This window comes from Ambystoma mexicanum, chromosome 3p (genome assembly GCF_040938575.1).
Source record: "Ambystoma mexicanum isolate Mex_15411 chromosome 3p, UKY_AmexF1_1, whole genome shotgun sequence".
NCBI lineage: Eukaryota > Metazoa > Chordata > Amphibia > Caudata > Ambystomatidae > Ambystoma > Ambystoma mexicanum.
Genome location: NC_090925.1, coordinates 129050089 through 129063736, shown reverse-complemented (window position 1 = coordinate 129063736; position 13648 = coordinate 129050089). Strand labels below are relative to the sequence as shown.

The 13648-nt window shown below is 48.5% G+C and overlaps 1 protein-coding gene across 2 annotated transcripts in view; it reads right to left on the bottom strand.

Annotated features, from left to right (window-relative positions):
- LOC138580158 (proteoglycan 4-like) overlaps nt 1-884 on the bottom strand; it is a 1214734-nt gene extending 1213850 nt beyond the window's left edge. For both annotated transcript variants that reach the window (XM_069650488.1, XM_069650487.1), the window contains exon 1: nt 807-884. In XM_069650488.1, coding sequence (XP_069506589.1) covers nt 807-813 — 7 coding nt within the window. In that variant the 5' untranslated portion in view covers nt 814-884. The remainder of the gene's footprint in view (nt 1-806) is intronic.
- Between the last annotated feature and the right edge of the window lie 12764 nt (nt 885-13648).

Here is a 13648-nt window from a genome sequence, read left to right as displayed (position 1 = left end):
GGCACTATTCATGTAAATAAGTTGAGGGGGCACACATCTTTTGCCGCCCAGACCCCCACAAATCCTAGGACCGGCCCTCGACACAATCTACCCTGGGAAAAATAGGGTAAACATGGGACTTCCCCGGTGATGAACGACGAATGGTATAGTATGACATGGCATTTGTAACGCGCCTACGCACAAGTGTTTCAAGGCGCAATAGGTAACCCTATTAAAAGGTTTCCTTTCACTGTACAGGCCCGGCATGATGTGCAGCTTTATAGATTTCGAGTCTTGTGTATTGAAATGGATATTGGCTATATGTGTCTTGCTACATTTTAATAGATTTGTTTATGTAAAACTGCCAGTAAATTCACACTTGTAACTTAGTCTAATAAGACTTTCCTTAAATTCATACTCACGATTTTTATTTTATTTTAAATACCATATTTTCTCAACATTAAAACTTAAACCGTGCTTTCTTCGTATCTACGTTGGGACGAGCCCTCTTCCCAAACCCCCACAAAATCTGTCCTCTTGTCCTTTAGAAAATATAACCAAATGCGAAGCTTAACAGAAACCGCGTTCCATGTGACTCAAGAACGTTTCGAAGCACACTTTTATGAATGAGCTTTAAATAAGGACTTTCATTCACATGTATACAGAAACACATGACTCTGGGGGAGCTTTCTCATAGTACTCGCTTGCCAAGTAACCTGTGCCTCTAATGGATAACGTTCTCTGAAACGCGCCCAGCGCTGCTATCATACCCGAGTGGAAACCGCCTCCTCTACACCCCCAAGCCAGGCTCCCCCACCCGCCCTTACCGCTCATTTATGTCCACCAACGGCTCCGCACGCGCAGTCTGCCGTTTCAGTGGGAAGAATCGTTGGCCTGAACCATCCATTTTATTTCTGAGGTAAGGAGTAGGGTTTGCTGGTGTAAAAGCGGCCGTTTCTTTCTGATACAGTTCACAGTTCGCGATGGCTCGATGTTGGAGCGGACTTTGGGTGGGACACTGTCTTTTCTTTTAAGAACAAACAGGTAATTTAGGATCTCCCTACGTGTGTATTGGAATGTTCCAGGTGCTGCGCGGGTGACACTGAAAGGTCAGTCCCAGGGAGGAAAGACAGGAGGAAAATACGTTCACTGATAGATTGGCACAAGCAGTGCTTGTATGTTTACGTCTTCAGTGGTGGAAATGGAAAAACAAGCATTGGCAAAGCTGATAGTTCTGGCGTTTGCTGCTGTTCTTTGCATTTGTAGGCACCAGTTTGCAAGGAGGAGAGTGCAATTTCAAAGGAGGATGTGATAAGGAGCACAGGTGTGTAAAAAAATGAGAAGGGAGGAAAATATAGCAAGGGAGGAAGCCATTGAGAGAGGGTGTAATGTCGTTACTAGCTCCCTTGTCACGTGGAGAGGGACCAGGGGCAGCAGGAAGGGGAGGGACGGGATGTGGGTAGCCTCAGGCAGTTCCTGAATAATGTTTCCGTCCCTCATTTGGATTACAATAGTTTGAATCGGGGCTGTAACGTAGTAGAGATCTCTCCACATCACGACATTGGCGACGAAGCGGACGAATCAACGCTATTACGGCTGGTCTTCCGGCACTTTGTACTTGTGACACATCCAGTGTCAATTGAGGGGCAGGCCGCGGTCCTGCCAAGGCGCAACGGCAAGATAAGGTGGGTGGGAGTAGATAGATTCCCCGCCAGCTGCAATCCTCCTCAGGATTCCGGGCGAGGTACCGTGAGTACCCGCCAACGGCAACGAGAAGATGTGCAGGTGGAGCGCGTCGACTCCCTGCATCCCGTCAGCAACATTTGGCCTCGTGTGTGGAGCAAAGCAACTCCTCACGTCCTCGTGAAGCAGATACCTGTGGGTGGAGCGCATCGGCTCCCCACACGTAAGGTAGGCCGGCATTTCCCGACGGAAGCGTGTGAGTGGAGCGCATCGGCTCCTCACACGGAAGCGTGTGAGTGGAGCGCATCGGCTCCTCACGACTAAAGAAACACTCTCACCACAAGCGGTGAGCACACGTGGGTGGAGCGCATCGATTCCCCACGGTTTAAAAAAAAAAATATATATATATCTTTTTTTCTCTTTCTTTCTCCCTTAATTTTCAAAACATTGAGGAAACCCACGTGGGTGGAGCGCATCGGCTCCCCACGTACTATAACTTCCTATACAGGCGGCGCCCCGCTCTGCTGCTTATTGAAGACAAGGAGTGAGCACAGGACGCCCACCATCTTCAAGTCAAACAAAACACCCAAAGAAGCATCATCAAGGGAGAGAACGCCAAAGCATCACGGCTAGGAACAACAAGAGTCCAAGTTCAAGAAAAGGCATAGCTGTTGTCACCTACCACTACAAACAGTAAGTGCACGATTGCGAAGTATTTGTCATGCCTGATGATTCATCTGAAGAATCATCAACTGTGCAATTAACGCCTGCCAGAGTAACACGCACAAGCATGGCGGACAGTCTCATAACACAGCTGCCTCCCAATTTTGACCTGAGTGACACTAGCACATTGGGACCAAGATGGAAGAAATGGTTGAGGGACTTTGAAGTGTGTCTCAAGGCCCTTTGGAGGGTGAAAGGAAACACAGTTTACTCACTCATGCCATAGGATCCAATGTGAGAGACATTCTAGATGAAATTCCTGAAGATAATACAGACACTTACACCAAATTAAAGACGACCCTCACCGACTATTTCACGCCACACACAAATGTGGACTATGAACGACACATTTTCCACACCACGAAACAACTAAAAGGTGAGACAATGGACGCGTTCGTAATGAGACTAAGAGTCAAAATGAAACACTGTGACTTTAACAATTATTCAAATGAGGAGGCACTTCGCTCACAAATCATAGTAGGGTGTGAAAGTGGTGATTTCAGGAAGTGACTTTTACAAAAACCTCGAAACCTTGAAGAGATTCTACGCCTGGCTCGATCCGATGCAGCGCTGATGGCACAGGTAGAAGGTCTTGATGGCATCACCATCACCCATGGGAAGCATGAGAGTCTAGATAAACTTGAGAACACAGATCCATTTAGTTATCATTGCGGACATGAATACCCACATGAAGGCACGTGCCTCGCCATGGGTCAAATTTGCTCTGCATGTGGGGGGGAAATCATTACAAGGCTGTATGTTTCATATACCGTAGCAAAATGCGAGGAAGTGGAAGAAACAGACGCTCCACACCAGAAAGAGAGCCGAGACGTCCAAGTCCCCGTCGTGACTCACACCACCAGAATGACTCAACACGCCGCAGGCAACGTGAAGAACCATCGGATCGGAAACAACCAAGGTCATCACAGGAATGGAGAGACTACAAGGATGCATCTTCAGGGCGAAGGAGGCGCCCTCGGAGATATGTCAGGTGCTTGGTAGAACAATCACATTCAGACAGCATCTCTAGCACCTCTTCAGAGGACAATCCCAGGAATTAATTGAAACCACAAAAAGGAGAACCACGAGTGAAAGGCTACCTATATGCACTAGGGAACCCGACCCCGAAAGAGAACAGTCCCACTCTTATAATACAAGTCAACCAAGTGGCTGCTGAATTTCTGGTAGACACAGGAGCCACAGTCACTGTGGTCAATGAGGAGGTATACAACAACATGCCAAATGTACCACGCCTGCAGCCAGCCAGAGCACTCATTTTTCCATATGGCTCCAAGACACAGCTAGCGTATAAAGGCTTCTTCACGGCCTTATGTAGATACAAAGAAATACCCATGCACGTTCTAGAAGCCGCCATAGACAGTGGATGCATTCTGAGTTACAAATCTGCCATCGACATGGGGCTAATTCATGTTCTGTATAGACTCATGATGCACAAGCATTTGGATACCACTGCAAACATTGATAAAAATGTTCCTTGCATTATTTAAAGGACTAGGAAAATTGAAGGACAGACAAATTGAACTACACATAGACAACAGCGTCACTCCAGTAGCACAGTATTACCACGGAACTCCTATTAACATACAAAATGTCATGATGCCTACCCCCGGAGCACCAGGCCAGGCCCAGCACCCCCGGAAGCAGGCATCATGCCCTCGGGTAAAAGCCCAGCGGCCCCTTAAAGGGGCCCTTTGGACTCAGTCCTGGCGCCTTTGGCGCCAGGCTCATGTTGGACATCAGTCCTGGCGCCATAGGCGCCAGGCTCATAAAGGGAGGTGTTTTGTGCACTTACCTGATGCAGACCATGCTGCACGCTTCAGGCCTCCCTGAGACCTGAAAGGGACTATTTTTTCATAGGGACTATTTTTTCACTCGGGCGTGGCCAGTGAAGGATACATACCTAGTTGGGAAAGGATACATACCTGGGACTTCTTTGGAGGCTATTTAAGCCACGCCCAGACAGCAGCTCATGCTTCGCGTTGTTCTGCTTCCTGCAGCTTAACGCTCACCGTGTCTGCTCCTGCTCCTGGACTCCAGCCACGCCCGCCTCGAACCTGGAAGACCTGCAAGGAAGGAAGAGAAGAGAAAGGTGAAAACCAAGGACTATTTCAAACTTCTTACCTGCATCCGGAATCTTCTCGCCAGCATCCCTGAAGAAAGACTTCCATTTAAAAGCATCGCGTTGCTCGCTGCAGCGCCACGCTTCACTCACCTGTCCTCGAGACATCTCCCGGCTCCATCGCGGCTGTCAGCATCGGACGCCACATCTCTGCACCTAGGGGAGAGAGGAAGAAACAAAAGGTGAGCAGAAGGAACACAGAAGGAAAGCCTGATTAACAGCCATAATACTTACCGGCTTTTCTTCCACATTTCGGGTCGGCGCCGCCCCGTTGGCAGGTACCGTACCCCGGCCCCTATGGGGAAAGGACAAGAGACATTTCTGGGGAATGATAAGGACATTTAGAGGGATTGTCCTCATCACTACTCACCTCGGCAGTTTAACCCCTCGACGCATCGCCTTCATTCTGCACCTGAAATAAAGGACAGATCACAGGTTAGAAAGACAACATAAAGGGGGCCTCACTTGAACTTTGAACTTTCATACTTACGGCGCATCGCTCAGGAAAGTCAAGTGGATTTTGCCAGCGCCATTCTGAAAACCAGTGAAGTAACTGGACGAACGTGCGCCCCTGCACCAGAAGCAGGATGGAGAGTTCATACTTCCAAACCATAAGGTGAGCTTAAACCGGGGTTTGGAGGAAGTTAGAGAGGAACGAAGGGGGAAAGGGGGGAGCTAGCACACTATTCTGCAGACTGTTAATCCCCTTTCTCATCTGCAGAAGGATATTCCTACGGGCCAGGCAAGCACGATTTGGAGGTCCTGTCCAATCGGTGTTCCGGGTCCTGCGCATCACGCTAGAAGAGGCCACAGCAATCCAGACTAGACCAGCGCCCCCGTGGGAACCAGGTGAGCGTTACACAAAAACAGGTGGAAAATGAACTGGTAAAACTTCTAGAAGCGGACATAATTGAACCTGCTGAAGGACCAACTCCTTGGGTGTCCCCCATAATACCCGTACCAAAAAAGGACTCCCATGACATTCGCATTTGTGTGGACATGCGAAGACCTAATGAAGCGATTTTAAGAGAACGTCATCAATCTCCTAGGATCACGGATATGGTACACCTACTCAATGGAGCCAAAGTTTTTTCAAAACTGGACCTCAATAAGGGGTACCATCAATTAGAACTCCACAAAAGATCCAGATACATCACCACATTTGCTACTCACCTGGGTCTCTATAGATACAAGAGACTCAGTTTCGGAGTTTCTTCAGCAGCAGAAATTTTTCAGTCAGAAATTCATAACATAAACAAACACGTGCCCAATTGTCTGAACTATAGCGACGATATCTTGGTTTTTGGGCAAACGCAAGAGCAGCACGATGACACACTAATGCGCGTGTGCATGGCACTGGAGGAAGCGCACCTCTCTCTGAACAAGGACAAATGCGAATTTAGGAAAACAACACTACGTTTTTTCGGTTGCATTTTCTCTCAAAGTGGAATGGCACCGGATCCTGAGAAGGTCAGTGCACACACAAACACCACACCACCGACCTCCATCACCGATTTGCGATCATTTCTAGGCCTAGCAAGTTATTGCACAAGATACATAAAGGATTTTTGTCAGGTTTTCTTCCCCTATTCAGGCTATTTTCCCTTATTCAAGTTTCTTTCCCTTTATTTCTCTTTTATTATCCTTTTTTAGATTAGCCTTGTGTGGGTGGGAAGTTTTCTATTGTAGTTGGTTTGGCCTTAACTTCCTGATTCAGACTCCTGGTTCTGACCCAAGGCGAAATGGAGTTTCACAGTGACAGCTCTGATTGGTTAGAAAACACTGCAGAACAACAATGAACATTCTAAACTGTCACTCTTTGCCTTTCATCATCTAAGCCCCAGCTGAGAGGATATGTCTAGTGCCTGCTCCTGCTTAAGACTTTGGCCTGGTGGATTTTATCCTTCAGGCGCTAGCAGTTGAGCGGCTACTTTCTTGGGGGTTTCAGGAGAAGTTCTCAGCTGTCAGGAATGCGATTTGAAGACAGGAAACTGTGAAGATCTTTAGGAAATCGTTCTGGAGATAAGTGACTTTGTTTAGAGATTGTTAGACTGCCGCTCTGTTTATCTTAAAGACATTTAAGTGAGAACTCGTAAAATGTTTTCTTTGAATTTATATTTTGAACTGTTTGAGTGCGCTTGAAATTAAGCGCGAGGTTAACGGGTGAACGCTATTTGTTAAACACGTACTACGTGTAATCTGAAACTAACCGTTGAACCTTTGCGTGTGCGATAATTATTTAACGTCTTTGATTCCTCGCGAGTGAAAATAGCGCGCATGTTTTCAAGCGCGTTGTTTTGGCGCGAGAATTCAATTGCGCGTGTGAGTTTCAGCGCGTGTGCTTCCTGGCGAGAGAATTCAACTGCGCGTGTGAGTTCCAGCGCGTGTGCTTCCTAGCGCGAGAATTCAACTGCGCGTGTGAGTTCCAGCGCGTGTGCTTCCTAGCGCGAGAATCTGTTCGCCTCGTGAGAACTCTATTGCGCGTGTGTTTTCAAGCGCGTGTGCTTCTGCACGAGAACTCAATTGCGCGTGTGATTACCAGCACGTGTGCTTTCTTACGCGAGAATCAGTCCGCGTGTGAACTCTTTGGCGCGAGGGTTATAAGGCGCGTGTGAATAGGCGCGGGAGATCAACAGCGCGTGTGAATACTAGCGCATGTGTTTTCTGAGCGAGAATCCGTTTGCGCGTGAATTCTGCTTCGCGTGTGTTTACAAGCACCTGTGTTTTCTGCGCGTGGACTTTTCTTACAGTGCATGTGTTCTTCAGCACAGGAAGTTTTCAACGTGCGAATCTTCAGCATTGAGATCACCTGCGCGTGTGCTTTTGCACGTGTTTCTTCAAGAATTCTCAAACTCTATTGAATTGTAAAAAGGTTTTGGAAACTAAAGAAAAGTTTGAAAGAAAAAAAGAAAATATTAAAGACAATTTAACTGGACAATTAGTTAACTTTGGAAAAAGGCAAAGAGCAAAACTTTGCAGGTTTGCCCAAAATAAGAAGTTGCTGTGAATTTCAAGAGACTCAAGTAAGAGAGATTTTCAGCTTCTTTACAAGCTTCTCTAAGAAATTTAAAGAGAAGAACCAGGTGTGATTCTTACTTATTAGTTAAGGATTTAAAGTATTTCCAACTCTAAAGGTTAAGTAAGTAATAAAAGGATTTGTATCTGCTTTTCTTGTATCCTCTGCAGGTTCAGCTTTGGTTAGCCTTGACGCAGTCAGCCTGGTGTTGTTATGTTATCCACTTCCCCCTTTCCCTTTGGGGTGTAGTTTACAGAGATGAATTAATATCTAGTTCTGGGAATTACATTTCAGGGGGATTGTCGGGGGTTCAGCAGCTTCCGCGGACACAGGACCTCTCAGCCTGACAGTTTTGCATCGGTCAGTGCACCCTTGAGAGCCCTCACCAAACTCAACGCAGAATTCAGATGGTCAGATGAATGTCAAAAAGCATTCCAAGTCATCAAAGATCGCATTGCGGATGCCAAGAATATGGCATATTTCGACCCACAAAAGCACACAGAATTAATTTTGGATGCAAGCCCAGTGGGCTTAGGGGCCATTTTGACTCAACTTGATCGCAAAGATGGTCAAGCCATACATGTAGTATCCTATGCAAGTCGGAGCCTGTCAAAAACTGAACAAGCGTATTCACAAGCCGAAAAGGAAGGTTTGGCTGTTGTTTGGGCATGTGAACACTTCCACTTATTCCTTTATGGAAAACCTTTCACAATAGTCACAGACCACCAGGCCTTACTGTTCATTTATGGCAATGCTCTGGCCAAAATGCCTCCTAGAATAGCTCGATGGGCCTTAAGGCTAGAAGACTATCACATCATTCATCGACCGGGAAAAGAACAGAATCCGGCGGACTTCCTTACGCGTCACCCCAGCCAAGATTGCAACCCAGACCCATCCATTGCGGACCAATACATCATGTATGTGGTCCAAGAAAATACCCCGCAAGGTTTGGACATGGAACAAATAGCCAGAGAAACCAACTCAGACCAAGCAATACAAATCATCATGAGATGTCTTGAGACAGGTCGGTGGAAACATGCAAAGCAACTCAAAGATGATGTGAGAGATGAAATTAAACAAGACATTGCATGTCTACTAACCGTAAAAGTGGAGCTCGCTAAAACAGAGGAAGGACTGTTACTCAAGGGAACTAAATTAGTGATTCCTTAGACTTTTTAAAAAAAGGTCCTTGAACTTGCGCATGAAGGACACCGAGGAATAATGTCCACCAAAAGGATGCTGCGACAAAGAGTATGGTTCCCTCAGTTGGATACCCAAGTAGAAGAACTGCTCAAGAACTGCCCCACATGTGTGGTCCTTAACCCTCAAACCAGACCCGAACCGCTCAGAATGACTGAATTACCTAAAGGGACCTGGGAAGAAATTGCAGTAGATCACTATGGCCCTCTAGAGGGAGGTGAATATGTACTTGTGGCAATTGATGAATATTCTAGGTTCCCAGAGGTGCAAATTATACCATCTACAGCGGCATAGCATACCATCCCTGCGTTGGATCGGTTGTTTGCTACATATGGTATTCCAAGAATAGTGAAATCGGATAATGGACCCCCATTTACAGGACAAGATTTCAGAAACTTTGCAGAATATATGGGTTTCCATCACCGAAAGGTAACACCACTATGGCCCCAGGCAAATGGTACAGTTGAACGATTCATGGGCAATATTAAACGCACCACGCAGATAGCTCGCCTGACAGGAGAACCAGTGGAAAAATTACTGTGTAAATTGATGAGAGACTATCGCAACACCCCACACAGCACCACTGGCAAGTCGCTGTCCGAAGTCATGTTTGGGAGAAATGTAAGAACCAGACTACCCCACATAGATCTGGAAGAAGAAAAGTACAGAGGTGACGCTGAAATGAGACAACAAGATGTGTCACGGAAAATGGACATGAAAGAAACAGCTGATAAGAAAAGAAGGGCCAAAGAGAATAATCTAGAACCAGGAGACATGGTCATTGCAAGACAGCCACAAAACCGCAAGAACATGGCGGTTTTTAGTGAAGAACCCCTTACCATAACACAAAGGAAAGGCTCTCTCATCACAGCTGAAGGAAGTACCCATGTAATGACAAGAAACAGTTCTCACTTCAAAAGAATGCCAGGGATCATACCTCTAGTTGAATCTTACACACCAAGAGGCACATTTGAACGAGATGCACCCTATGAAGGAGACCAGGAAGATTCCGGCCCAGATGAGCCACGTTGGCTATATCAGGAATCGAGTGAGAGAAGTAACTGTAGGCCACAAAGGACTCGAAGAAAACCACCTCGTCTCATTGAGGAAATGTCCTGATCCCGAACTCTATGTTTAGTATCGGGGGGGGTGTGATGTTGTCACTAGCTCCCTTGTCACGTGGAGAGGGACACAGGGCAGCAGGAAGGGGAGGGACGGGATGTGGGTAGCCTCAGGCAGTTCCTGAGTAATGTTATGCAATAAAGATGTGTTGATGAAGACTCCTGCATCCGTCCCTCATTTGGATTACAATAGTTTGAATCGGGGCTGTAACGTAGTAGAGATCTCTCCACATCGCGATAGAGGGTGCCATCGATGATGAGCAAGATGAAATATGAGCGACAAAGATTGAGAGTGAGAGGATAGAGAGTGGTAATGGGGTGGGGGAAGAGAGAGTGGGAGAGGTTGAGTGGGTGTACAGAGAGTGGGCGTAGGGTGGGTGGGGTAGAGAGAGTGGGGGTAGGGTTGTTGGGTGGGGTCAATCAAGTGGGGGTAGGGTGAGTGGGTTTCGGTAGGGAGAGTGGGGGTAGAGAGAGTGGAGGTAGGGTAGTTTGGGGTTGAGAGAGCAGGGGTAGGGTGGGTGGGTTGGGGGATTACCGAGAGTGGGGTAGGGTTGGTGGGGTAGAGAGATTGGTGGAAGGTGGGTGGGGGTAGCAAGGGTGTGGCTTAGGTGTTTGGTGGTAGACAGGGTAGGGTGTGTGGGTAGGGGCACAGAAAGTGTGGATTGGGTGGGTGAGGGTACAACAAGTGCGGGGAGGGGAAGCTGTTGGGGGTAGAGAGGTTGGGGGTAGGTGGGTGGGGGTAGAGACGATGTGGGTTGGGCGGTTGACAATAGACAGGGTAGGGCGGGTAGGGGTAGAGAGAGTGGGGATTGGGTGAGTGAGGGTAGAGCGAGTGAGAGTAGGGTGGATGGGGTAGTGAGAGCAGGGTAGGGTGGTGGGGGTAGACAGTAGATTGGGTGTGTGAGGGTAGAGAGGGTAGAGGTGGTTAAGTAGTTGGTGTTAGGGTGGGATGGGTAGAGAGGGTGGGGGTAGTGCAGTTGTATAGTGGTAAATGGTATTGGGTTAGGGTGGGTGCAGGTAGAGAGGGAGGGGTAGGGTGTGTAGGGGCGGGTGAGTGGGTGGGGTTAGAAGGAGTGGGTGTGGGTGGGCAATGGTAGTAGGCTGGGGCAACAAACATGAAGAAAAGCAGCCTCAGGAAGACTTGTCAAAAGTAACCCAAAATAGCCCAAACAAAACCCAACCAGCATATGTAATGGGGGTGGGGTGAGTTGGAAGGGGTAGAGAGAGTGGGAATGGGATGGATGGGGGTAGAGAGAGTGGGGATGGGGTAAGAGAGAGTGGATATGATGGGGTGGTCGCATTCAGCACCACCCTGACGCACACCACGAACTCAGACTACTGGACAGTTCATATAGTAAATTTATGTATTTACGTCATAAACACAAACATAGATATTTTCGCACCATGCTACGTGACTAAAATAAAACCCAGCTCTTTTCGTACCATACCTCGGCGGGATACTAGAGTCCTGATATTTGTATTTTTTTTGCACACAGTGTATACACTGGGCCTCATTACAAGTATGGTGGTAGCCGTGCCTGCTGTACAGGCACGGCTGCTGCCGGTATTGATTTTTATCCGGCGTCCAGAAAAGGGCAATTACTGGGTCATTACGACCTTGGCGGACCCGGTAATTGCCCTTTTCTGGGCGCCGGAAAAAATTATTCCCCATTCCCATTGAGCCCCATAGCCCCATAGGGCTCAATGGGAATGGGGAGGGTGGTAGTTAATAACGGTACCGTTGCTACCATCAAGTTATGCTTGCGGGTGCTGGTACAGCCACCCGGTAAAACCTGGTGGCTGCACGGGCACCTGCGAGCAGAGTATGGGCCTCATTACACGGACGGCGGTAAGGGTTTACCGGTAAGGGCACCGGTAAGGGCACCAGTACCGGTAAACCCTTACCGCCTTACTACGAGGTCCCTTTGCGGGTTGGTACTTTAACGCCTGCTGTTTAGCAGGCGTTAAAAACCAACCCGCAAAGGGACCAGGGTGCTAATTACAGTACCGCAATTTGCGGCACCGTAATTAGCGCCTTCCCCATTCCCATAGAGCCCTATGGGGAAAAAATGGGAATTGGGAAGGGCAATGGGGGAAGGGGGAATTACCGCCCCGCCAACCTTGGAATAGGGCAGTAATTCCCCTTTCCTTCAAGGCGGTGCCGGTATTTTACCGGCATGGACCAAGGTGCTAACAGCACCTTGGTCCTCCGCCTACCGTGTAATGAGGCCCTATGGCTACACGGTAGCAATGGTGCCGGTAGCGATACCGCCGCCGTTGTTGCCTTACCGCCATACTCATAATGAGGCCCAGTGTTGTGACCACAGCACGTCACAGAAGGGTGTGTGTGTTCTCACATGTTTGTCCTTTATAAATAGAGGCAAGCAGCTTCCCATTCACCAGTTTACGAACTAACTCGTGCCTCACTTGTGTAATTGATCATCACTACATAGGTACCCGTAACAACTACTGGCAAGGTCTACGGACAATTGAGCTTGCAGACTGAGCTTGCGTAGCCCAGAGGACACCAGCCTTCCCCTCCAGCCCACCAGCCTTCCCGGCTTGTGGCACAGCTCGCTCCCGTCGTCTCACGGCCTGGAGATGGAGCGGAACAGAAGGGTGCCAGTGCCCTCCCCACTATCGGCCTCCCCGACATGGCACACGCCATTGGCATCCCGATGAGCGCTCTTATCAGTGCCCCTGCTGTCGGAACGTGCCCCCGATCTCCCCGGCGTGCACTTGCTCAGTGTGCCTGCCCCAGGGTGGATGCCGCCGGCCTCCCAGACGGGCTTCAGTGTGAAGGGTAGGCAGAGTAGACCGCTGTAGACCCCGTCTGAGAACTGTGCGGAAGCCGCTGCCGGTCTGCCCTCCCGCTGTGGGGGTGAAACTCCACCACAACCAGCATGCCTGGGTTCTACACCAGGAAAGTACTCACCTGGCTGTTGGAGGCTACTGTGCCTTTACGGAAGCGGGGAAAGCAGAGCGGGAAGAGGGAGGAGGAGAAAGGGGCAGAACCACAGGAAAACGGCCGTTGGTAATTGTATTGTACAGAAGGAGGGAATAAAGGGAAGGAGCTCTCTAAATTGGTGTCTTCTTCTTTATTGTACCAGGGAACAACACTGGCAGCGGCTATGCCCACATGAGAGTGCTTATGCTGCCAGGTGCCTCAACAAGATGCCGTTTGGTAAGGAACACAATATTGACTGTGGGAGGTTGAGCTGCTGACCTGCTGAGCAGCCGCCCAGCCATCGGGTATGACATACATGCCCCTTCACTGTCTCTAGAACACCAGGAATGCCCCAGGAGGTCTGTTGGTACCATCACGAGATCTATATTGCGGCGTTGCTGGACTATGACACGGAGGACATATTCTTTCTTTCAGAGGGGACACAAGACCCACTGGGTTCAACAAACTGAAATGTCCAGAAGGGTTTTTGGTAGTTCAGGACTGCTGAACTGACATACTCCCGTCCCCACGTTGCTTCACGGGAGAAGGTGGAATAAATGGCAAGACTATGAGCACCCCTTGAGTCTATAGGCACCAGGAAGCAATCTGTCCAAGCCAGCAGGGCTTGGAAAGCAATGTCTTTCACAACAGTGAATTCTTTCTTCCTGCTTTTGTCTGAGGCCCCTTTGTCTTTGTAGCACTGTTCTTTCAATCAATCTTCATCACAATATGGGATTCCCTTTCCCTTGGTTTTGCATGTCATCCCGCCGTCGGGTTCACTTCTGCCCATGTAACATAGGTCACTTATCTTTAAACACAAGCAGGATTCACTTTCCCTT